The sequence below is a fragment of the Macadamia integrifolia genome, chromosome 3, assembly GCF_013358625.1.
Source record: "Macadamia integrifolia cultivar HAES 741 chromosome 3, SCU_Mint_v3, whole genome shotgun sequence".
NCBI lineage: Eukaryota > Viridiplantae > Streptophyta > Magnoliopsida > Proteales > Proteaceae > Macadamia > Macadamia integrifolia.
In genome coordinates, this window is record NC_056559.1 from 27,688,302 (window position 1) to 27,713,408 (window position 25,107).

General features: G+C 37.4%; 2 protein-coding genes and 1 pseudogene across 3 annotated transcripts; 1 reads left to right on the forward strand and 2 right to left on the reverse strand.

Annotated features, from left to right (window-relative positions):
* Positions 1 to 339: 339 nt before the first annotated feature.
* On the reverse strand, positions 340 to 18,894 carry LOC122074555 (S-protein homolog 29-like). Of its 2 annotated transcripts, none has more exons than XM_042639428.1 (2): positions 18,277 to 18,894; positions 340 to 1,226 (listed from the first exon to the last, which is right to left on the reverse strand). In XM_042639428.1, the coding sequence occupies exon 2, from the start codon at positions 1,122 to 1,124 to the stop codon at positions 591 to 593; it is 534 nt and encodes a 177-aa protein (XP_042495362.1). In that variant the 5' UTR covers positions 1,125 to 1,226; positions 18,277 to 18,894; the 3' UTR covers positions 340 to 590. The 2 variants fall into 2 exon arrangements, 1 of the variants encoding a protein (XP_042495362.1); XR_006138998.1 differs by lacking the exon at positions 340 to 1,226 and adding an exon at positions 17,065 to 17,965.
* On the forward strand, positions 13,389 to 16,269 carry LOC122074554 (annotated as a pseudogene).
* A 2,452-nt stretch (positions 18,895 to 21,346) lies between the features above and the next one.
* Positions 21,347 to 23,340, reverse strand: LOC122074607 (ABC transporter G family member 5-like). The gene has a single exon (XM_042639505.1). It carries the CDS (start codon positions 23,281 to 23,283, stop codon positions 21,418 to 21,420), a length of 1,866 nt encoding a protein of 621 aa, XP_042495439.1. The 5' UTR covers positions 23,284 to 23,340; the 3' UTR covers positions 21,347 to 21,417.
* Between the last annotated feature and the right edge of the window lie 1,767 nt (positions 23,341 to 25,107).

The following is a 25,107-nucleotide window of genomic DNA, read 5'->3' on the forward strand; positions in this document are numbered from 1 at the left end:
TTTAGAATAGTTTATTTTAGTAGACCAAACATTGAGTTGATTAATCCGTTGAACCAAAATGACCTTACTATTGTTGAACCACTCGTCTGAATCATACAACTAAAGTGCATGCTGGCCAAAGCCTTATCAGTTGAACCAAGTAACCTTGACCCACTACCATTGAACCAATCATGCTGAACCAGAAATTTATGTTGGCTGTCATCAAGCTTGTTGATCCGGATGTTCACTTATCCTCTGAAAAAAAAAAAAACTCTTTCCAAACCACAACATTGTAGCCCAAAGCCAGAATGAGGCTGACCATTTAACAATACTTAGATTCATTCATCAATACCAAACAGATTAAGGCAACTCATGCAATCTTCTTTTATTATTGATAAGGAATTTGTATGTATTAATAAAAAATAAAAATATTAAAAGACAGATTAAGGCATCCCGTACAACCTTCTTTGTGCAGAACAAAAAGAAAAGAAGAGAGGTCCGTAAATCAATCAGGACAAACCCTATAATACAATTCATGTAATATAAAAATAAAAGCTTTAAAATTTTATATCTAGGTGAAAGTAGGTGCAGGGGATCCAAATTCTGCCCTCTTACTTAGGCCAATGTGCAACCACTTTGTCGTCCTCAGGTTTTAATTTATCTACAACGTGAACCCCATCAAATTTTACAATAGCCATGCAGTCTCTACAAGTATCTCTTGCTGCAAAATAAACGTCTGCATGAGTAGCTACAAATACACCATTCCTGTTATACCAGAAATCACAACTGTAGAGAGTGTCAGTAAAAATAGTATCACAGAAGTCCCATGTGAATTCCTCATTGTAATAAAGTGCCTTCTCTCCGAAATCATCTTCCTTTGATTGACACTGTAGATGCAATCTCTTTCCTGGAGCCAACATGTTCTTCACTCTTACATGCTTATGAGTAGTCGTGAAGCACCCAGAAACTGAAGAAGATGAGTACTCCATCATCACAGCAAGAATGATCAAAACAGGAATGATACTGGTAAAACCGCCCATTGTGTTCTTGTCCTTCTTCTTGCTCTTGCTGCGTTGTTCTTTCTTGTGTTGTTTATGAGGTTTAATTCTTCTTCCCCCACTTAAATAGAGTAGTTTTTGATCCATTTATGGCAACTCCATATTTAGTTATATCATATCCAGGAAATATTCCATGTAATGAGATTGTGCAAATTTAACCATTCTCTAAAATAGAAACTGAAAGTAGACCTTCAAGACAAATTAAAACAGTTCAAATCAATATCCATATATTTATTTTGTCTTAACTTTCCATAATATTGTGAGACACGGATTATTTCTTCTCAACTTTCCATAATGGTTTTTTGGTAAAAAGAACTTCATCAATGAGGAAAAGTAAACCTTCCATAATGGTAACTTGAAGTATATATGTAACTGACAAATCAATGGATTTGATTTGGGGAGTTCGGTTTTCCTTAGCATCTATGATTTCAGCTTCAACACTCGGCAAATTTACTTGTGAAAGCTAGAACCCTAGACCGTGAGATGGATAAAATTGATAGGTGAGAACCACCAACACAAGAGAGAAGAAGAATTTTTTTGAATATATACATTAAAATAATTTTCTATTAATGGTCCTTTCAAAATTCTAATTTTAGATGCCTCTCCCTATCTTCCTAAATTTCTCTCCGTCTCTGTTACTCTTTCGTTTACAAGCATCAATACTGCTGGACTTCGCACGAAGATTTCCCTCTCCCCTCTGCCTCCCTTCGTTTTCTCTCTTGCTATATGCTAAACTGTTATATCGAATCTGGGTTCTCATTCTCTGTTGCTATATGCTAAACTGCTGAATCTGGACCAGAAAGCCCTAGATCCCCTTGTCATCTGAATATCTCTCACGGGAAAGGTTTCTCTTTGCGTTTAATCGACGGAGAGGGCAGCGCTAGATCCTCTTTTCTGCTGATAGAGGACCAGAGAGCCCTAGATCCCCTTTTCTGCTAAATATCTGGGACGGGAAAGGTTTGTTTCCGCAGGTAAGCTCACCTGCTGGTTCTATCTACTAAATGCATCTCAGTTTTCTCAATCAATTTGAAATTGGAAAAATTCGTTCAAGCCTAGAATATCTAGACGTTGTATTAAGCAACCATTGCCACATACTTTTATCAAGAGTATCTGTTTATTTGGCATACTTTATTTATTTCACATTTTGATTATGTGGAGTATCTTACACCAACACTTATATATTCTTGTTAGGATTTATGAGCAGTTGCCCCTTTGATTTTCTTGGGCATGTTGTATTTTTCTAGTAATATTGGGGAGGAAAAGGTGAGAACATTTTTAGAAGATGATAATGTCAATTTCTGGTAATCTTGAACCTTTAGGCATTGATGGGTATGATTGCAGGTTTTTCTTAATGTGGATTTTTTTTTTTGAATGTTGTTGTTGTTTATCTGGTAATAGGGTAGGATTGCATAACATAATTTTTTTGTGCAAGTAAGGAATCTTTAGCTCAAATGGTAGAGCACCTTGGGGTAATGCCCAGGTTATGGTGGTTCAAATTCACCAAGATTTTGATTTAGAGATGGGTTTCTTGTGGTGAATAGAGAGGGGTTTCTTGTCTTGAATAAAAAGGGTTTCTCTTCTTGCTTGTATATGTTTGACATGTCCTATAAACTGGCCAAGATGAAATTTTGTCCATTATGCACCCATTATTACAGGTTAATGATATGTAAGAAGAGAAATTTTGTCCATTACAAGCCAAGATGAACATATATGTGCTGGATTTGTAGTTAAGCAGTCCAGTGTGTTTTTGAGTCTCTTTGTGGAATAATTCCTTTAAATTTCTGAAGTTCTATAATTAGTTGTGTAATTTAGTTTTGATTCCAGTTTTAAGCATCCTATGATAGACTGCAAATACAGCTCAGATAAACTATATAAGAGAATTATATAATGCCTGAATGTCATGCACAAGTATAGAGTTTTTGAAAGGAATGCTGAATGAAACATTATTGTATGGCTGTGAAATGCACAGAACCACCCAAACATGAAAGGCAGGTTTACATATTGTTTACTACATGTAGAATTCAGGAACTGTTCAAGTTTGGAATGAATGGGAAATCTGGTCAGAATGCTGGTATATATTGTTGGTAAGACTGCAACTCAGATCACCCTTAACCCATGAACATCAGACATGAAAAGAAGAGTTGAAAGCAATAAGAAGGTAGAAGAAAATTTCCTGTTATAAAATAGAAAGTACTTAAATCTCTTATTAGAATATCATACTTCTATAAAAATCTTTGACTTGAGCTCACCAAAGTGTAATGCAATATTTGTTCAAGCCAAATTAATCAACTCTTGATTGATTAGACAGTAACCCCTTTAAGTAAAATAGTAGATTGGCTTAGTTGAACTTGGTAGCTTCTAACTTGCACTCTTTCATCAAAATTAACTTTGTTTATCCATGAACAGAAGAATGCTTTGATTACTTACCCACCTCATTACCAACTCAGGTCATCTTACCACAAATCTTCAAATTTTCATATTCAAAATATGAATAGTACCAGATGTCACCTACTATGATCCAATCATCTAATGGATAAACACAATTAAGCATTAGCCCTACAAGCCCTACAAATAACTATTCTTCCAGCAACATTTATTCAGAAACACCAAAAAACCGTTTTTATCCAGAAACACCAAAAACCCATATCCCACAAATGGTACACAAGAACCAGAGTCTTGGTGGATTCGAACCACCATAACTTGGGCATTATCCCAGGTGCTCTACCATTTGAGCTAAAGACTCCTCTTTTTTGGATGAATTCACTAAAGACTCCTTACCTGCACAAAAAAAAAAACTTGTCTGTAAAAATATAGTGATTACGCAGATACAGAACAAATCATGATATCAGGGCACATATACTGATATATCAATGGATATTTATAAATTTCACCTCTAATAGAAGAACGAAATCATAAATCAGGTTAAAGAACAACTCATATAGCAGTATAGTAGGTGCGAAATCATATAGCAGGTATGGAATCATATAGCAGGTATGAACTCATATAGCAAATTACACTATATTGATCAGAAGACATAGCAGGCATAAACTATTACAGGGAAGAAAGACAAGCAAAATCATCTGTGATTTTCACCACATGGCAGGTTTGATTTAGGAGCTTGCAAACCAGAGTGGAGGTGAGTTCACCTGCATAGGAAATCCTTTTTTTCTGCAAGGCATTCAGCAGAAAAACCGAACCCAAATTTAGGGCTTTTACTTCCTTCCCCAAATCGTTTCAGCAGAACACACTCTCTCCAAATCATATCAGCTCAATGATATAGCACCCGAGAAAACGAAGAGAGTGAGGAAGAGATAAGAGATCCTTTTTTTTTGTGCAAGGAAGATACACGATTTGGGAACTTAGGGCTTTTTCTTCCTTCCGCGATGGCTACACCCGTTCTTTCCTCTCTCCAAACCAACTTCAGGAGAAAACAGAGAGAGGGAGTGAAACATAGACAAGGAAAGAGACGTAAGAGGAAGAAGAAGAGCACCTTTGTATTTCCAGGGAGCAAGGATGCGAGGAAGAGCGACTTTCTTCCTCTCCTTCCTTTCGTTAACTGGGAGAACAGGATGAAGGGATCGACCTACCTCTCCGGCGGCAGATCTGCGTCGTCTTCGCAGACGGTGGCTGAAAACGATGAGCTTCGTGCGAGTTAGGGCAAGGAGAGAGAGAGACGTAACAGAGAGAGAGAGAAAGAGAGTCGAGAGAGAGAGAGCAGAGAGCAGAGAGCAGAGAGCAGAGAGCAGTGTGCGAGTTAGGGCAGAGAGGGAGAGACCTAACAGAGAAAGAGAGGAAATGGGGAAGAATACATCTCAGTTTTAATTCAAAATTTGAATCGATTCGGGTTGAATTCCTGATACGGTTCGGTTTAAGGTGAAGAACCACTGGTTTGGGGTTGTATCTGAAACAATCTTCTAAACGGCTTCTCAAACACAGACTTGCTTTGCTAGATGAAGTTCTTCAGTAAAAATACAGAGTGGCTTGTAGGTATTGGTTCTTGATGGAGCTCAAATGGTTTGCCATGCTGATTAGCATATTTGAAAATGAAAAAATAATGGTGGCCATTTCAACTGGTTAGCAGATTTGATGGAAGTCAAATGGTTTCCCACTTCAACTGTTCCCCACTCTATGCTGCCTAATAATAGTATCCTGGTGGCCATCTATTTATTGCATTGGCAGAAATTGAGCCTAATCCATTTTGCAACTATGTGGTCACACTGGGTATTAGTGGGTTAGTCTCTGCATGGGCTGGTTGGTATAGAAACTGACTTTCATGAAGTAACCCATTGATATTAACATGATGAGGTGAGGGCCTGAGGCTGAAGGGAAGTAATCTGAAGCATCTACCAAAGCAATTGTTGATGTTTTACACTATTGATTCCATAATAATTCAACTTGTAAAACTATTTGTAATACACATTAAATACGCATCATAGTTACACTTCTAAGCACTAAACTTAAATTTTGTTTCTGTTCATTGTCCATTGCAGGATCTAGAAACATAATGCTTAAGTGAGTTATTATTTATGTGCTTTAACTGACATCGACCAAGTAATCCATAGATTGGCATATCAACCAAGTAATCCATAGTTTCAAGCAGAGCATGCAAGATTTACTTCAATATTGAGATACATTACCAATGAAGCAAATCTCTTCGGCTCTTCTATCTGCCTTACAAGTCCTACCAAATTCCTGCTTCATTTCTAAAAATTGGCACAATGACCCAACTCAACAAAGCATTGTCCCAAGAATTCCAAAGGATTTCGCAGGAATTTTCTCTCCTAAGATTTCTACTGAATATGGATGAAACGTACTCATTGAGTAATTAAGATAATGAACACAACTCCTAGAATCACAAACATCTGAGAGAGATTAATCAGGCCAAATATAGCATATGGTAACATTTTAGTGACAGACAATTTAATCAAGGCAATTATGATAATGGGTTGTTCTATCATAATTATATCGCTTGGAACTTGCCTGAACAGGTCGGACATTCTATACAAGAAAGTATAGGGTATGTGTATACATTTTTGACAAAACACTGATTCAGGTTATTGAATTTATAAGAATGTATCATCCTCAAAAATTAATTCCACAGGGCTAGAACATAGATCTTAATAGAACATCAGTATCTTCCTCTCAATCTTTTCTTGACAGGGCTAGAACATATATGCTTGTGGTCCTGACTGTAATCAAACGTTGAACTTACTTTCTTGGCAACCATGATGATTTGGATCTTACAGATTTTACACATAACACAAGAATGTGTATATTATAAGCATTTGGTAAGTTTTGAGGGGAAATAGATAGATTGATGCTATGTTTGGTTGTAAGGGGAATTAAAAGGAAGGGAAGTGAAATTTTTATACTTAAAAAAGAAAAATATGTAATCATTACCCATGTGACTTTAACATTAACTTCAAATCATTCCATATTTGGTTATAAAATTTTATTTTACTTTGCATTCAAAACCCTTTGCTATAATATGGTAAATAAAAATTACATGTAAAATACATCATTACTAAATATGGTTAAGAAAATTAAGTAGTTTATACAATCATATGGGACAATGATTATAAACATTTATTTTTAAAGTATAAAAATTTCACTTCCCTTCCCTTTAAATTCTCATTGCAACCAAATGAAGCCTGAGGTTCTGTATTATGAGATGGGAAACATGTGGGACACACCAATACATTGATTCCAATCCAATGTTTTTGTCATTCAAGAACAGAGACACTATCAGATTAGCTGATTTGGCCCATTGTATGTAAAACAATAACCAGGCAATAGGTATACAACTTTAACAAACTATTATATTAATGAAAATATAAATACAAATAAAGGATGACTTACTTGAACAAGCAATCCTCTGAAACAGTAGCAGAAATCATGTCTTAAGTAGAGTTGAGTTGTATACAGATACTCTCCTCAAGGTATTTGAACGTCCCATATATATGAATGCAATCGGGATGACTTTACGTTCTCACTTCCAAGATAAAACAACTCTCCAATTGCTTAAGGTGCACTCCAATAAGTATATCCCACAGGTATGTCCGAAGGTAATACTCAAAAATTCAAATAGAAAATAGTAACAGAGAGCAAAATAGAGAACAGAAGCACAGGCATTTGCAGTAAACAAAGAATAAAAACTCTCACAGTATCAGTACCCGAATATTACATGTAGTAAAAAGTAGGTTCTTTGAACCACCCACACCCAACCCTGACATCGGCCATGTCTCAGCTCGTTTAATTCAAAAACACCATAGGAACCCCCACACACACATGACAAGGGAGAATGCCTCTCCAAAGGGCTTGCACCCTTAACAAACATTCATATAAATATATATATATATATGTCCAAGTTTTCTTTCATCTCTAATCAATGTGAGACTAAACTTTGTGAGAAGTTTTAGCACCTTTCTACTTCACAAGTGCTAAAGACAAAATGGAAAAAACACTTTGGGAGGGAAAGCTGAAATTTGAAAGAAGACCTTTTGTTACAAAAGATTAAAAGATAAATTTCAAAATGACCATTTGAAAGACAAATTTAGCAATAGTTTGAAACTTAAATTCCAACACCCATCTCAATGATATTTAAGCCATATTCCACTTCTTATGGCTGCTGAAAAAAAAAAAAAAGTTTGTATTCCTGAGATTTCATTAATTATGATTGAAGGAAAGTTGCTTGCTTGGACTTACTACAATTATGGGGCAGAGAAGATCCTTCAAGAGCTTCTGTTTGTCTTAACTTCCATGGAAATCAAAATCTGAGATTTGTCTAGTTGGTATGTTGATGATTCCATCAAAACTTAACTAATCTAAGATCCTTCAGAAAGGGAGAGATTCGTAACAGAGAGAGAGAGAGAGAGAGAGAGAGAGAGAGTTTTTCATATGGTTTTAATTCAAAATTTGAATCGGTTTGGGTTGAATTCCTGGTATGATTCTGTTTAAGTCGATGAACCACTGGTTTGGGGTTGTATCAATGGAGGACTAATCTGATCCGTTCATTTCACTTTGTCTACATGTCGACCTCTGTAGGGGTATTGCACAGTATTGCACAAGATTAGAATTTCGGAGGATTTTTATCCCTGCCATCTTGAAACCAGTTTGTTGTCCTTGTTATTATATTCGTCTACAACGTGAATCCCATTATGTTGTACAAGCGCCATGCAGTCCCTACAACTATCTCTTGCTGCAGTACTGCATAATAAATGTCTGCATGAGTAGCTACAGATACACCATTCCTCTGATATCAGAAATCACAATAGTAGAGACTGCTAGCTGTAAAAACAGAATCACAGAAGTCCCATGTGAATTCCTTATTGTACTTAAGTGCCTTCTCTCCGAAATCATCGTCCTTTGATCGACATCACAAATGCAATTGCTTTCCTTGACCCAATAGGTTCTTCACTCTTACATGCTTATGATCAGCACTCAGGAAGCACCCAGAAACTGAATATGATGAGTACTCCATCATCACAGCAAGAAATAAAATCACCCATTGTGTTCTTGTTCTTGCTATGTGCTCTTGCTTTGTTGTTTATGAGAATTATTTCTTCCCCCCCCCCCCCTCTCTCTCTCTCTCTCTCTCTCTCTCTCTCTTAATTAGAGTAGTTTTTATTCATTCTGGTAGGATCAAAAGTCTGAGCTTATTGGACGATATTGAATCCCAGTATTCCTGGCAACTCAATATTTGGTCCATATAGAATCTTAGTATTCTTTGCAACTCCATATTTGATTATATCATATCCAAGGAATATTTCATGTAATGAGATTATGTAACATTATGTTTTTCTCTACCATCCATTTTAGAGGTAGAGATTGCATGTGTGGTTAATTTCTTGGTTATCAAAGAAGATTACGATTTTTATCATTGTTTGGCTGCTATAACCATTTACTATATTTGGATATTTAGGATTAGATGTGTGATGAATGTTTTGATTGAAAAAAATTTGGGTGCAACTCGGGTTGATTGTAGCCTATAGGGGTGCAACAGGGCTGGGTTGGGCCGGGCTTCTTAAAACCCTAGCCCAATCCTGAGTCAACTGGGCCCAAACCCACCTTGACCCTGACTCAGGGCCACTTAACTTCAACCCAAGTCCAACCCTTCAAGGTTCAGTCCAACCCTTACTCGCCCTAATCAGCCCTAATTTTTCAAGGTCAAGCCAGAATGACCTTGACCCTGACCCTGACCCTGATTTGCCATCAAGGGCCGAGTATATCCTATCCCTGACCCTACAAAATATGAAATAACTTAAAAATAAAAAATATTCATAATAAAGAGGAGATAAAAAACACAAAGTTACAAATTACTTGTCATGAGAAAAACCTTCTAAAGCAAATATTCAAACAATACAAATAACTCCAACTATTATGGTAAACAAAACGGAGATCATCCTAAGAAAGCAAATAATCAAAAAAATTCAATTATTTGTCATGATAAACAAAGATATCATCCTAATAAGGCAAACAATTTGAAGTTCTCAAAACCCTTATCATGTTAAAACAAAGAGGAGAACATCCTAAGAACTACGGTCAAGGTCAAGATAGAATTTTTTTTTGGTAAAAAAAGCAAGAGAGATTGATTGGTGAAAAGATATATTAAGAGTTTTGAGGTGTTAATGACTCAATGTCAAATAATATATAAACTGAGGTTAATATCATGGTCACAAATAGGGTCATAACCAGGGTCAACATCAGGAGCAAAATCCATGGTCGGGTAGGGCCAAAAGTCCGGGTAAAAAAATCAAGGCCGAGTTCAGGGTGGGCTGGATGGGCCAAAGACATCAACCCTTACCCGCCCTGACCCTAACTCAGGGTCAGAAATTTTAAGGTCTGGCCAGCCCTCAAGGCCAAAATTTTCGAGTCGATATTTATCCGGGATTAGCCAAGGGCAGGTTCAAGCCATCAGGGCCAAACTTGCACCCCTAGCTGCAACCCTGTTGGCCACCAAAGAAATGGATTCTTTCGTCTTCCCATTTGGGTTCACAAATACCCCTCCTAAGCTTTTGTATCGAAATTTCCTTTTTAGATTCCTTATCTTTGGCTGACATTAGGGGTTTGATCTTAGCACATCTACCAATGGGTGCGCTTATCTCGTTCTATTAATTTAATTCTGCATTCCAATGTGTTGTGGTGAGTAATGGTCGGTATTACAGGGCATGTGTTGACACCGAAGGTCAAAAGAATCATGCAACGCTTGCAACATGTGATGGACCAAGGGATTGGAGAGTAGAGGTGTTGGTGAGAGATAAAAAAAAATAGAAACAATGAATGCTACAAGGAAGTGCAGAAGGATGGATGGCCATGAGAGTTGTTTTGGGTCCTTTTAGACATTTCATCATTAATTTTGCTGTTAGATGTAAATCTTTTGATGAAGGATAATTATTGCATGCTTGTGATTTACACGACAATCCTAATGGTTCAAAAAACAAATTTTAACTTACTTGATATGATCATGGATGATGGTTCTACTCATAGGGTTAAAAGTAGGTAGGATTATGGAAGTAATAATTAAAACGAGCTACCTACATCCCACTTGGGAAATATGTTGATAGTCACTAGTGTTGGAATGCCATGATGATGGAATCCAGAGAAATCTAGTACTCGTCTTATTCTAAAAGTTATTTACGATAAATATATAGTATTTTTTAAATAAATTTAAAACAAAATATCTTTATGTATTTTATAAAATCAGGTCATTGTCCTTTTTTTTTTAGTATATTTTTGAAATGACGCTATTATCTTCATTGGAAAAATTTTGTCATATCAAGAAAGGAAAAAAAATAAGATTACAAATTATTTGATACCTAGAAAGTGCCAATGAGTGTAATGACACCTCTATAAGTGTATTTATAATTTAATAACTTTTAATTTCCCATTTTTTGTATTCCTAAAAATCTTTTAAGTTATAGTTGCAAAAAAGTTTCCAAAAATAATTTAAAAAATGATATATCATTATGTCATTAACAATTTTTTTTTATGCACATTTTTTTAGTATAAATGTGAAATCATAATATATATTTACCCTCAATGAATAAAAAATTATGTCATATCAAAAGTGTATAAAAGTAAGATTACAAATTATTTGACACTTTCAAAAGACAAAAATCATGATAACACAATAGTTGATTTACGTGTCTATCTTTCTCCTCAAATTCAAATTTTTTTTCTTTTTTCAACATCAACTATAGCCTTGAGAGGTGTAAAAAAATTCCTAGAATAAAATTCATGATTATAGCAACAACAACAACATGTTTGTAGCAAATTACAACTAGAAAGATGGAGAGCAAGAGATCTGTTCCAACTAAATAAAATATTATGTATAGATTATAGAAAAAGTGGAATATTTCAAGTAAGTTCCAATTTTTCCTTTTTAATAAACAATAGGGGAAGATTTTCAAAGAGGAAGCTGAAATGGGCAAATAATTTTTTTATCACATTTTCTTGAACCCACATTGAAGTTTGAGGGAAGCATACATTGATGTAGTGAATGGAAAATGATCCTCTACACGCATCCCATGCTCCACAGTGAATGATTCCACTCACAATGGCACATGAAAATCATTTTCAGTTTAAACAATTATGTTTGATACTTATGACAAAAATTTCTTCCAGTTTCACTTATCTTTCCTATGCAAATTTAACATTAGATCTTTTAGTATGAAAGGTATTTTGATCAATATGGTATTAAAATATAGATTTGATGCCTACTTTTCGCTTTCTCCAAGGATTTAGCTCCTGGGTACTAGTCCTATTGGATTAGCATTGGTGTCTACTGATTCCAATATAATACTGATTTAGATCAGCTCGTATCCATCAAATCGATTAATTTTACCCTTATTTTTAATTCTTTTTTTTTTTTTTCCAATTTTACCTTCCGATATTGTATTTAATTTGGGATAGGCCAAGTATCAAGATAACGATACCTCACTCAGATTGTGGTATCGATTTTTTTTTTCCATTAAAGGAATGTGGCATAGATGATCCTTGAAACATGCATTGAAGAAGATCCAAACTTTAAAAAAAATAATAATAATAAATAAATAAATAAATAATCCAGACTCATTAGGGATCCCTATAATGATCAATGCTCACATTTGCATTAAATATTGCTCAAATCCCTATTTCGAGTTGTGATAAAGGGTAGACCTCGATGCAATGATAAGGTTGTTCTATTGCAACATTGTGGCCAAGTCTGAATCAGAAAACAATCTTTCCACAAAATAGGGGTTTGAGCAATTTTTAATGCAAACGTTAGCGTTGATCATTACAGGGATCCGTGATGAGTCTGGATCTTTTTTTTGGGGGGGGGGGTGATCCTCTTCAATGCACATTTAGCCATCTATGCAACATTCCTTCTAACAAAATAAAAATAAAAATAAAAATAAAAATAAAAATAAAAAATAAAAAATTGATACCACAATCTGAGTGAGACATGGTTCTAAGTAAAGATTTTTTTTTTTTGTTCGATTAGACAACAAAATAAAAGGAAACCTTAAAAAAGGGGAGGTCCACTTTCAACCCTATGCAAACAACCAAGGTTTTGCAAGTACATCAAGGCATCATTAGATTCCCTACATTATACAAAAACTTCATATGTCCATACTTAATATAGAGGTCCCAGAATAATCTGAGACGATAAAAAGACCAACAACGAGTAGTTGGAGTTGGAATAAGCTGAAGTAAATCGTTGGATGAGAACCAGACTTCAGAGATAATCCAACCCTTTGATTGCGCGACCTGTAATCCATGCAAAATTCCTGCAGCCTCGATTTCTGCCGGCGATGTAGAATGATAGGGTCTACTATTTAGAAGCTGAAATCTACCACACAAAAGAACACTATATATCCAAAAAGACTCTGAGGGGTTATGGTTAGGATTTCCAAGACAAATTAAGATATTATACGACAAAAGAGGAAGAATAACCTCCCTTCTCATGAGGATTGTTGAATTATCTATTATCTGTAACAAAGGGGAAAGCAACAATAGGATTAGCATCCAAACATAATTTTGGAGGATATTTTACATATCTCCTCTTATTTCAGTCTATCTTTATTTCAATTCATTTCTAGAAAATCAACATTGTAGTAAGAAACTGTCAATGACATGTATGACTAAAGTCAATTTTCACTTCATGATTGATGGATTTATGTGTTCTCACACCTTTGAATAAATTATCCTTAATCATCCTTTACCCAAAAAGTAAATAAATAAATAAGGATGTATAAAAATTGGGGTAAGGATATAAATGCATACGGGTATCAATTGGATTATAAATTAAGGAGAGAGGGTTGGACATGCCGCCAGTCTTTAGTAGTCTAGCAACATACATCAATCACAAGACTAGGCACAAGAGGGTAAAAAAGATCTTTTTCTAAAGGAGAGGCAAGAGGGTTATTTGAAAACCCTCCATAAAAAATTCAAACAACTGAAGCAACCCTCATATACCCTTTTGTTTTTTCCATGGTAGAGCAACCTCATATACTTGTTTCAGTTAAAATTGGACCTGTTGGACGCATCAACTCTAGTATGTGGTGACAAAATATGTGTCACTAAATGCAGTGACACATATTTAAATTTCTTAGCTACTTGATTGGCCGGTTGGGGGTGCGAGGGTAGTTGGGTTTCGGCCTTCCAATATCGCACATTAAGAGGCTCAATGGATCTAAGAAGAAAGAATGAAGAAAGCAACAGAAATTCAAATTCTTAATGGTGCCCGCGGGATTTTATCTTTTCTTTCAGATCCTCATTTCCATGGCAGCTCTCTGAGAAGACCTTTCGATTCAAAGCTAAGTTTTTCATGAAAGTTTTCTTCCCAGGGAGGATGGGATGGCCAGTTATGTATGGATTAAATATGTTGTTGGTGATCTTTCTCTCTCCGATTCGACCACCTTTGCCAAGCTCTTGGGATTCATGCCTCCGAACGAAATCCTTGCGTGATGGTCATCGTGTTCATGCCCGCCTTATCAAAACCCATTTTTCCGCTGAAATTTTCATTCAGAATCGGTTAATTGATGTGAATGTGAAATGCGGCTGTCTAGATGACGCCCACAATCTGTTTGAAAGAATGCCTGAGAAGAACACCATCACATGGAATTCAATGATAAGTGCGTTAACGAAATCTGGTTTTCATGATGAAGCCGTGTCTCTCTTCAGGTTGATGCCAGAGCCTGATCAATGCTCTTGGAATTCAATGGTATAAGGTTTTGCTCAGCATGATCATTTTGTGGAAGCTCTGGAATTTTTTGTGAAGAAGCACAGGGAAGATTTTGTACTCAATGAATACACGTTTGGTAGTGCTCTCAGTGCTTCCGCAGGGTTAGTCCATTTGAAAATGGGTACTCAAATCCACTGTTCGATCTTCAAATCTCCATTCTTAGCTGATGTTTTTATGGGCTCTGCACTTATTGACATGTATTCCAAATGTGGTTGTGTGTTCAGTGCTCAAAATGTTTTTGATGGGATGGATGCTAGAAATCTAGTGTCATGGAACAGCTTGATTACTTGTTATGAACAGAATGGTCCGGCAGATGAGGCTCTGAAAGTTTTTTCGAGGATGTTGGAATGTGGGCTTGAACCAGATGAAGTCACACTGGCCAGTGTTGCTAGTGCTTGTGCTAGCTTGTCAACAATAAGAGAAGGTTCACAAATTCATGCACGTGTGGTAAAATCTGAAGTTCAGGGCTGATCTAGTGCTAGGCAATGCATTGGTTGACATGTACGCAAAATGCAGTAGAATTAAAGAAGCAAGGTTTGTTTTTGATAGGATGCCTGTTCGAAATGTGGTGTCTGAGACCTCATTGGTCAGTGGTTATGCTAAGGCTGCAAGTGTGAAAGCTGCAAGATTAATGTTCACAAAGAGGACAGAGAGGAATGTGGTATCCTGGAATGCACTTATAGCTGGTTATACACAGAATGGGGAAAGTGAAGAAGCAGTGAGACTGTTCCCGTCTCTCAAAGATGGAATCTGTCTGGCCAACACATTACACCTTTGGAAATACCCTTAATGCGTGTGCAAACCTTGCTGATCTACAGCTCGGCAGGCAGGTTCACAGCCAGATTCTGAAGCATGGATTTCAATTTCTGTCAGGTCCAGAGTCTGATATCTTTGTGGGGAATTCTCTTGTGGCCATGTACACAAAATGTGGATGGACTGAAGATGGCAGCCGTGTATTCGAAAAGATGGTTGAAAGAGATCGTGTTTCATGGAATGCCATAATTGTGGGTTATGCACAAAATAGGTATGGCAATGAAGCGCTTGACTTCTTCAGGAAAATGTTGGAGAGCGGGGAGAAACCTGACCATGTCACTATGATTGGAGTCCTATGTGCCTGTAGCCACGCAGGCCTGGTTGAGGAGGGGCGTCATTAATTCCGTTCAATTACTATGGAGCATGGTTTAGTACCATCAAAGGACCATTATACTTGTATGGTTGATCCCCTTGGTCGCTCTGGTTACCTTGATGAAGCAATGAAGGTCATAGAGAACATGCCAATGCAGCCTGACACTGTACTCTGGGTGTCCTTGCTTGCAGCCTGTAAAGTTCATGGAAATATTGAGATGGGGAAGCATGTGGCTGAGAAGCTCTTGGAGCTTGATCCCAAGAACTCTGGTCCATATGTTCTTCTCTCAAATATGCATGCTGAGCTTGGAAGATGGGGGGATGTTGTGAGAATAAGGAAGTTGATGAGACAGCATGGGGTTGTTAAGCAGCCAGGTTGTAGCTGGATTGAAATACAAAGCAAGTTTCATGTTTTCATGGTAAAAGATAAAAAGCATCCAAAAAGGAAGGAAATATATGCATTTTTGAGGATGCTTATAGAGCATATGAAGCAAGTTGGGTATGTCCCAGAGACTGGATCTGCTGCTGTAGAGATCTGTGAGGAACCGGAGAATTTGTTATTAACTACTTCATGTTCTCAAAATGAAATGCTAGCAGTTGCAGCGTTAGGATAATCAGTTTGAACATTACTTAGAAGGTCTTGGGCTGTTGGGATTTTGTTGATTAAGTCAGGTCAATTTAGATTGTTTGTCTTGTATTAATTGAACTAAGCAAATAGTTAGAAACCAAAGTGATACTTGCATCTGTTTTATTAACTTGAAGATCAAATTATATATATGAATTACAACTATCCTTAGGACATTTGTTGTAAAACATCTGAAAAAATGATCATCAAAGTCCAGAGTTGGTACTGACAGTAATTGAAGATGAGTCTTTTATATATATCTTTCTATTCTGTCATGTTTGGTTCACTTTGTCAAAATATGGTCTCCTGTATTTTTTTTTTTTTTTTTTTTTTGGTTATTGCTCCCAAAAAGAGGAAGAAAAGAGAAGAATTATTTCCTTATTACTTCATCCTCTTTTGGCCGTTATGTGATTCATGATAAGATTGTCAAATAAGTCCGGATCAATCAATTGTTACGGTGGTCAATCCCTTGTCCTTTCCCAGGTTTTTAGACCTTGGTAGTTGTACAACCAAATTATTTGCATCTTTGGCTTGCAAGGCAGGGGAAGATGCCACTGAGAAGCTAAAGAAAATGAAAGAGAAGAAGCAGAAGAAGCTGAAGTTCAGGTGGCTAGAGAAACTTTAATTTTAATGCTGGAGAGGTAGAGCCCAAGATTGATTAATCCATTGAACCAAAATGCACTCGTCTGAATCAGACAGCTAAAGTGCATGCTGGCCAAAGCCTTACCAAAATTTATTTTATTCTTGGGTTGAACCAAGTAACCTTGACCCACTACCATTGAACCAATCATGCTGAACCAGAAATTCAATGTTGGCTCTATCTCGCCAAGCCTGTTGATCCGGATATTCACTTATCCTTCTAAAAAAAAAAAAACTCTTTCCAAACCACAACATTGTAGCCCAAAGCCAAAATGAGGCTGAATCATTTAACAATACTTTCAGATTCATTCATCAATGTCAAACAGAGGAAGGCAACCCATGCAACCTTCTTCTTTTATTATTGATAGGTAATTTGTATGTATTAATAAAAAAGGAAAATATTAAAAGACAGATTGAGGCAACCCATACAACCTTCTTTTATTATTGATCTGTAACTTCTATGTATTAATGAAAAAGAAAAATATTAAAAGACAGATTAAGGCATCCCGTACAACCTTGTACAACCTTCTTTGTGCAGAGCAAGAGAAAAGAGGAGAGGTACCTAAATCAAACAAGACAAACCCTATGACACAATTAAAGTAATATAGAAATAAAAGCTTTAAAAATTTATGTCGAGGTGAAAGTAGGAACAGGGGATCCAAATTCTGCCCTCTTACTTAGGCCAATGTGCAACCACTTTGTCGTCCTCAGGTTTTAATTTGTCTACAACATGAACCCCATCAAATTTTACAATAGCCATGCAGTCTCTACAAAAATCTCTTGCTGCAAAATAAACGTCTGCATGAGTAGCTACAAATACACCATTCCTGTTATACCAGAAATCACAACTGTAGAGAGTGTCAGTAAAAATAGTATCACAGAAGTCCCATGTGAATTCCTCATTGTAATAAAGTGCCTTCTCTCCGAAATCATCTTCCTTTGATTGACACTGCAGATGCAATCTCTTTCCTGGAGCCAACATGTTCTTCACTCTTACATGCTTATGAGTAGTCGTGAAGCACCCAGAAACTGAAGAAGATGAGTACTCCATCATCACAGCAAGAATGATCAAAACAGGAACGATACTAGTAAAACCGCCCATTGTGTTCTTGTTCTTGTTCTCGCTCTTGCTGCGTTGTTCTTCTTGTGTTGTTTATGAGGTTTCGTTCTTCTTCCCCCACTTAAATAGAGTAGTTTTTGATCCATTTATGGCAACTCCATATTTAGTTATATCATATCCAGGAAATATTCCATGTAATGGAATAGAGATTGTGCAAATTTAACCATTCTCTAAAATAGAAACTGAAAGTAGACCTTCAAGACAAATTAAAACAGTTCAAATCAATATCCATAATATTGTGAGACGGATTATTTCTTCTCAACTTTCCATAATGGTTTTTTGGTAAAAAGAACTTCATTAAAGAGGAAAAGGAAACTTTCCATAATGGTCACTTGAAGTATATATGTAATTGATAAATCATTGGATTTGATTTGGAGAGTTCAGTTTTCCTTAGGCTCCGTTTGTTTTGGTATGGAATACTTTTCATGTAAGATTTTACGGTAAAATTAGAATTTCTGCCATTTGTTTTGCAACTTGGAAAATTTATTTTTGAGTAAAATTTTACCAGAACCCATGCGCGTAAAATAATCCTGGAAAATCCATCGGGCTTTGCTCGGCACAGACGCCTCAGCCTTTCATCAGCACGGCAACCTCCCATTACCTACACATCCAAGGCTTGTAGCAGTGAAGAATGCCGTTTCCTCGATCAGTACTCTGCAGCAACAGATCTTCATCACCTTCATCCCTGAAGATACCCCTAAGCCTCTCGGTAAGATCTCGTTCATTTCCAGAGATTCTCCTAATCCCCCGGCAAATTAATCGAAGGGCCGCTAGAGGTAACACAAGAGGTTTCAGATTCCCTCGATGAAACACCAACATCAACCTCATCGGAAGTTTGATTTAAAAGATCCGTCCCTCAATTTTATTCTCATCAATCGAACCTTCTCTCTCTGGGTTTTACATTTCAAATCTCAGGAATTAAATTTTGTGAATTTTCCTTTTTGTTCCACCGTAAACTCCGATTCGCTCTACAAAACATTTCGAACTTCTCGATATCGAACAAGAAAGGTGATCAAGAGAAGCTAAAAGACTGAAACTGAGACAAATCAATCGAGAGAACCACAAGAATCGAGAATCGAAGCAAGAGATCAGAGGATGACGAATACTGGCCGCCGCCGCCGCCGCCGCCCCCGCCGCCGCCCCCGTTGTGATCAATGAAACCCTAGGGTTCCTCTAATGAGATGGCTCTCTGATTTGGACGGTTGGGATCGACTCTGGAGCTCACCCTGTATCTGAGGGTCCCTGTGCAGTGTCCATGCCCAAATACGATATTTGGGCTTTTGGTACAAATCTTTTGGCCCCAGGAACAGTTTGGTTTTGAGTCAAAGTGGGTCCATGGGCCAGAGACCAATGTTTCCTTTTTCGCTTCATTTTCGTGGAGTACAGAGTCTTGGGACTCATAGTTTATGACTTTTGGCGTCGGCCCACTTTTGGGCCCACTAGTTCGGCTCAAGTCATATTTTTTAGATATTAATTAGGATTCATAATTTCAGGCGAGCCAATGGCCGATATTTGGACCACTTCTCCTATTTTTTTTTATAATGGCATCTTATGTAATTATGTTAAATAATTTTACCATGATATTTTACAGCATATTTTACCTCTTGGAAACAAACACCGGAAAATTTTTAAAAATGTAAATTTTACATGTAAATAATTTCCATGTAAAATTTTACACCGAAACAAACGGAGCCTTAGCATCTAAGATTTCAGCTCCAACACTAGGCAAATCTACTAGTGAAAGCTAGAACCCTAGACCTATGACGAGGGATAAAATTGATAGGTGAAGAACCACCAAGACAAGAGAGAAGAAGAATTTTTTTGAATTATTAAAATAATTTTTCCATTAATGGTCCCTTCAAAATTCTAATTTTAGTTTGTTTTGATTAATAAAAGAAAGCCTTACAAAAGGGGAGGTCCACTTTCAACCCTATGCAAACAACTAAGGTTCTACAGATACATCAAAGCATCATTAGATTCCCTATATTTATACAAAAACTTCATATGTCCATACTTAATATAGAGGTCCTAGAATAAACCAAGATAATAAAAAGGCCAATAACGAGTAGTTGGACTCAAAATAAGCTGAAGTAAATCATTGGATGAGAACCAGACTTCAGAGATAGTACAACCCTTTGATTGTGCGACTCGTAATCCATGCAAAATTCCTGCAGCCTCGATTTTTGCCGACGATGTAGAATGATAGGGTTCACTGTTTAGAAGTTGAAATCTAACACACAAAAGAACACTATATATTCAAAAAGACCCTGATGGGTTCTGGTTAGGATTTCCAAGACAAATTAAGACAATATAAGGCAAAAGAGGAAGAATAACCTCCCTTCTCATAAGGATTGTTGAATTATCAGTAACAAAGGGGAAAGCAACATTAGGATTATCGTCCAAACATAACTTTAATTCAACCAACTGTTAAGAGATATTATTCAAAATCAAAGTAGGATTAGGGGGTACACCATTCATAACCACAGTATTCCTATGAGCCCAAATATAATAAACTACCACAGCTACCATACTGAAAAGGCGTGATTTTTTCATGATGGAAAGAGAAAAATGAGAGAAGAAGAAGCGAACAAACCCAACCACCGATGATCCATGCATAGCCAAAAAAATGCAAACCAAGAGGGCTGGTCGCCCAAATCCTAACAGTAAAATCACAGTTAAAAAACAAGTGAAGATTGATTCAGGGCCAGAACCACAAAAACCACAAGAGCTGTCAATCCAAAGGGTCCCTTGGCCAATAAATGATTTGGATTAGGCTAATTATCTGTCACTTCATAGATCTCAATACCATGGGTATATAGAGAAATGAGAACCTAAAACAATGAGATCTGTTTCACTATCAATGGAGAATGGTGTGATAGTCGTTTGTCTTCACATATCTCTCTAATTGATTATAGAGAAAGAACTCTCTACAAATTTATAACGGAATCTTATACAGGTTATCAAAATACTCATATAATCTTAAAAAAAATTCTTTAGGGATTGTTGCCCCTGAACCCTGTCATTGATAGAAAATTTCATCAATAATAAAGTGCAAGGTAGGCCAATTGCTTTGGACCTTGGCATCTTAATGTCGGAATCAGCCCACTTATACAAGCGTTGGAATACAACACTTGTACCACCACCAAAAGAAGAAAAAATTTGGCTGCTACCCTAGTTGCAGCCAAGCAACTACAATCCCTTATCCACAGCCAAAACAATGAAATAATTTCACTTCCTTTTAGAGTTCACAAATACCCTCCTAAGTTATGATATTTTCTAAAATACCTTTTAGATTTCATTTCTTTAGCTTAGCTGCCACAGGGTTGTAGGGCAGCAGCTAAATTTTGTCCAAAATGTATGCATTAGAATAAAGACAATTACCTTTTCTTCGCAATGAAAGAGAACAGTACCATGAAAAGAAAAGAGATTGAATCGATCAGTAATCTGCTTTTTCTATCATATTTTCCTTTTCCTCCCCCGCCCGACCCCCCGAACGCCTCTTCTCTAACTCATAATTGAACTGAAATCCGTTCATTAGAAACTATAAAGTATAAACCATCTTTAAACTCCATAACTCTTTTTTTCCCCTTTCTGGAAAATTTCAAGCATATGAGAGAGAGAGAGAGAGAGATGCCACATAATTGATTCAAGTAAGGCTTCCCTTGAGAGATCTGCGAGAGCAACTATACCTAAGGACGACATAGGAGATGAATCTGTAAACCAAGATGAAGCAAACCATGATCAACACATTCATCCATCTACTCTGCTTCCGATATCCTTCTTCCCTCATGACATGTTCTGCACTCACCACACACTCACCAAACATATATTCAAAGCACTTCCCCTTCCCAGAGAACTCATTTATCAGAAACCCTTCAAAAGGATATTTAAACAGCGATATATAATGCACAAAAACCCAATATTTTGGCATCCCACTCTTCGATATGAAATACCCAGAAAACAGAAAGAAAGACCCCATTACCCCTGCAATCACCGAGTTTCCAACTATGAAATTCGGCACCAGAGCACTGCAACACATCACAACCGAGTTCGCCGTGTAAAGAACCAACCAGATTAATAGCAGAAAATACAGGAAAGCCGTGAAGCTCCGGTTTAGACCCACAAGCCAGTACAGAGGAGCAGAGAACAAGAAGGCTAAGATGAGTAGAAATGGCAGAAAAACTAGACCATTAGCTATCACATAAGATGAGACCCTGTAGCTCCCACATGAGGTCTCCTTCATGAAAATCTCTCTCTCTTGAAGAAAGATGGGAAGAGCTTCCGTGCTACACGACAGCAGGAATGTCAATAAGAAAGCAAATAGACCAACCCTCTCTTCTGCACCTGAGAGATCGTCTTTCAGATCATGAAAGATGGAGCCTAAGACTAGCCCTGCGATCAGCATCTGAACCGTTCTGCAAGCGAAGAGCTCCTTCGTTCGATACACATTCTTAGAGAACCTGTGCGTGAGCATAATGGTCTCTTTTACTCTTGAATTAGCGAAACAACCATTAGCTGCGGCGGTGGTGGTGGTGGTGGTTTCTTCATCCGCCACCTTCTGTTGGAAGAGCTGCCGCAGCGTAGACTTTCCACTCCGATTTCGCGGCGGTTGCTGTGACAGTTGTGGCAGTTGCTTTGACAGTTGGATTATTTCAACGGCGTCGATGGCAAACTCAACGACGTTAACCTGAAGAGGAAGCTGAAGACCCATGGAGAGCAAATGCAGGCTAAGCTGTTCGATGGTGCCGTGATGTAAAACGGCGCCGTCCGCCATTAAGAGGATGGAGTTGAAGAGCTTCACGATCCTGAACCCGGGTTGATGGATGCTCAGGATTATGGTCCGACCGCGTGTCTCGGCCATGATTTTCAACATATCTATGATTTGCAACGCTGAGGTGCTGTCAAGCCCTGACGTCGGTTCGTCTAGAATCAACACCTTAGGTTCGTGGATCACGTCGACGCCGATCGATACACGCCGCCTCTCGCCTCCAGAGATGCCACGAACCCGGGTGTCTCCGATCCGGGTTGATGCAACATGGGTCAAGCCGAGCTCGTTCATCAAGGACTTGACCCGGGAGGTTAACTCGGCTGGTTCGAGCCTGAGACTGAGCTTAGCACTGAACATGAGTGTTTCTTCGACAGTGAGGAGAGGAAAGAGAGTGTCAGCTTGAGTGACGTAGCCGGAGATTTTCTTGAACCGGGCGTTGTCCATGGGTTCTTGGTTGATAAGGATGGAAGCAGTTTGAGGAGTAAGATGTCCGACGAGGACTTCTAGAAGGGTCGATTTGCCGGCACCGCTCGGGCCTACGATGGCGAGGATCTCCCTTGGTTTGGCTCTACAAGTTACGTCCTTGAGGACGTGCCGGAACTCCGGTCTGGCTCCGGCAGTTTCGGGCTGTTCTTCTTGTTTTCTGCTACCGGAGATCTTAAATGGGTATCTGAAACTTCTTTTGTGGGTGAAGATCTTGTAGTCGATGCCTATTGCATCTATCTCGCAACCTTGTTTCGTCATTGGAAGTTCTCTCTCCCCCAGTGTCTCCTGTAGTTTGTTCTGAGCTTCTTCTTAAGCTCAACTTGTACTTCTGCTTCTCTCTCTCTCTCTCTCTCTCTCTCTCTCTCACTAAAAGACGATTGTGATTTTATGGTTCACGGGCCCATCGTTCACGGGCCCTTGTTGGTAGTGGATCATCGGGTTGCTGCCCATGTTACTTCTCATTTTATTTACGCATATGGTAAATTCTAACTAAAGCAGATTAATTTTGCCTATTCTTTTTTTTGGTGAAATTAATTTTGCCTATTCACATTAGAAAGCTCTGAGACAAGGTTGAAATGTGCACTTTAGCCATTTGTCACTACAAACCAAATTGTAAAATGTGAGAGGGCAGTGTGGCAAATTGGCCATTTTCATGCAAGCAAATCTGGGGCACTTTGTGTACCCAAAAATAGAAAAACATTTGATAATTTAAAAGAAAAATGGTATAGATTTTTTTTCCCAAGCCTTACTAGTCTCGGGTCTACATTGACTTCACAATTGCATGAACTGGGTCATATGCAGTAAAGAATACTAAACACCCCACATGAGTGGTCCAAAAAAGGTAAAAGGAGTCAAACTCAGAACCACACATTTCCTACGGCAGAGGTCCTTTGCCAACTTGGTTACCCCATTGGGGTTAAAAAATATTAGATTGACACCATGTGTAAGATTCAAATTTAAATTGTGTCACATATCCTTCTATGTATTAGTATTCAATTGTATTTTTCATTTATGGGAGATGGTTGGGCACATTACTAGTTTTTCCAGAACTAACAGTTCAATCAATGGTGGGAGTAGGATAAAAGGAACACAAGGGTCATTTCCAAAGGGGAGGGAGAAAGAGGCAGGCTGGCACCCCAGCATGCCCAACCTTTTCCCTTCATTTATAACTTATTTCATGGAATTCTATTTTTTCAATAGAGTTTCTAAAATTTTATTTTTCCACCTGATCTGGGATATGTTTATCAATGTACATTTAGGTCCTATCTCAACTGCCACATGAAAGATGTTTTGTAGCATCTATGGATTCTATAATGGATCCAACAATATGTATATTAGAGGGATCTTGAAAAATATTGTATGGCCAATTTAGAGGATGACCCATCTATCCAATTATTGGAATATTGGAGGGATCAACCTCAACAAGGTTCATGATTAGGTAGATTAATAAGGAAAATTTACATTCACAAGACAATATAAACATCTTTCTATTCAAATTAGGACTACGTACACTTTTATCATCTCAAAATGTATTATTGACTGAGAATATATTTTAAATAAAGCCGACCCTATTAAATTTGGAAAAAGCTTTGTTACTGTTGCTGTTGCTGTAATTATATATTTTAAATAATTTTTTTCTTTTTTATTTTATTTAGGCCTCAAAAAGAATCGAACTCATACTTTTTAAATTTAAGGTGTTTGCTCTTTGCTCATTGAGCAATTCCCTTGGGATATTCTAAACAAAAACTTGAAGCATTGATGTAGGCCATATTCCCAACTAGAGTGTTTTTTTTTCTCTATTATTTTTAAGAAAAAATAGTTTATTCGAAAGCATGGCTCTTGTGTCAAGCATAGGCCCAGTGATATGATTGACACGCTCCAAGATAGAATCCAACCCATATTGATGTTTTTACGACATTCTAATTGGGTGTTGCGTGCACGCCCAATAGAAAACTCTCTCCCCTCATTATTATTATTATTATTTTTCCTTACAAAATTAATAAATAACATCATGTGTTTATGTCATGGATAGATAACCCTTAATTTCCCATATTTTGTTGAGGGAGCGTCAAGCTTATCTAA

What these genes read in the sequence shown, in the direction of transcription:
- LOC122074555 (XM_042639428.1), bottom strand. Translation starts at nt 1,124, where the DNA reads ATGGATCAAAAACTACTCTATTTAAGTGGGGGAAGAAGAATTAAACCT.
- LOC122074607 (XM_042639505.1), bottom strand. Translation starts at nt 23,283, where the DNA reads ATGACGAAACAAGGTTGCGAGATAGATGCAATAGGCATCGACTACAAG.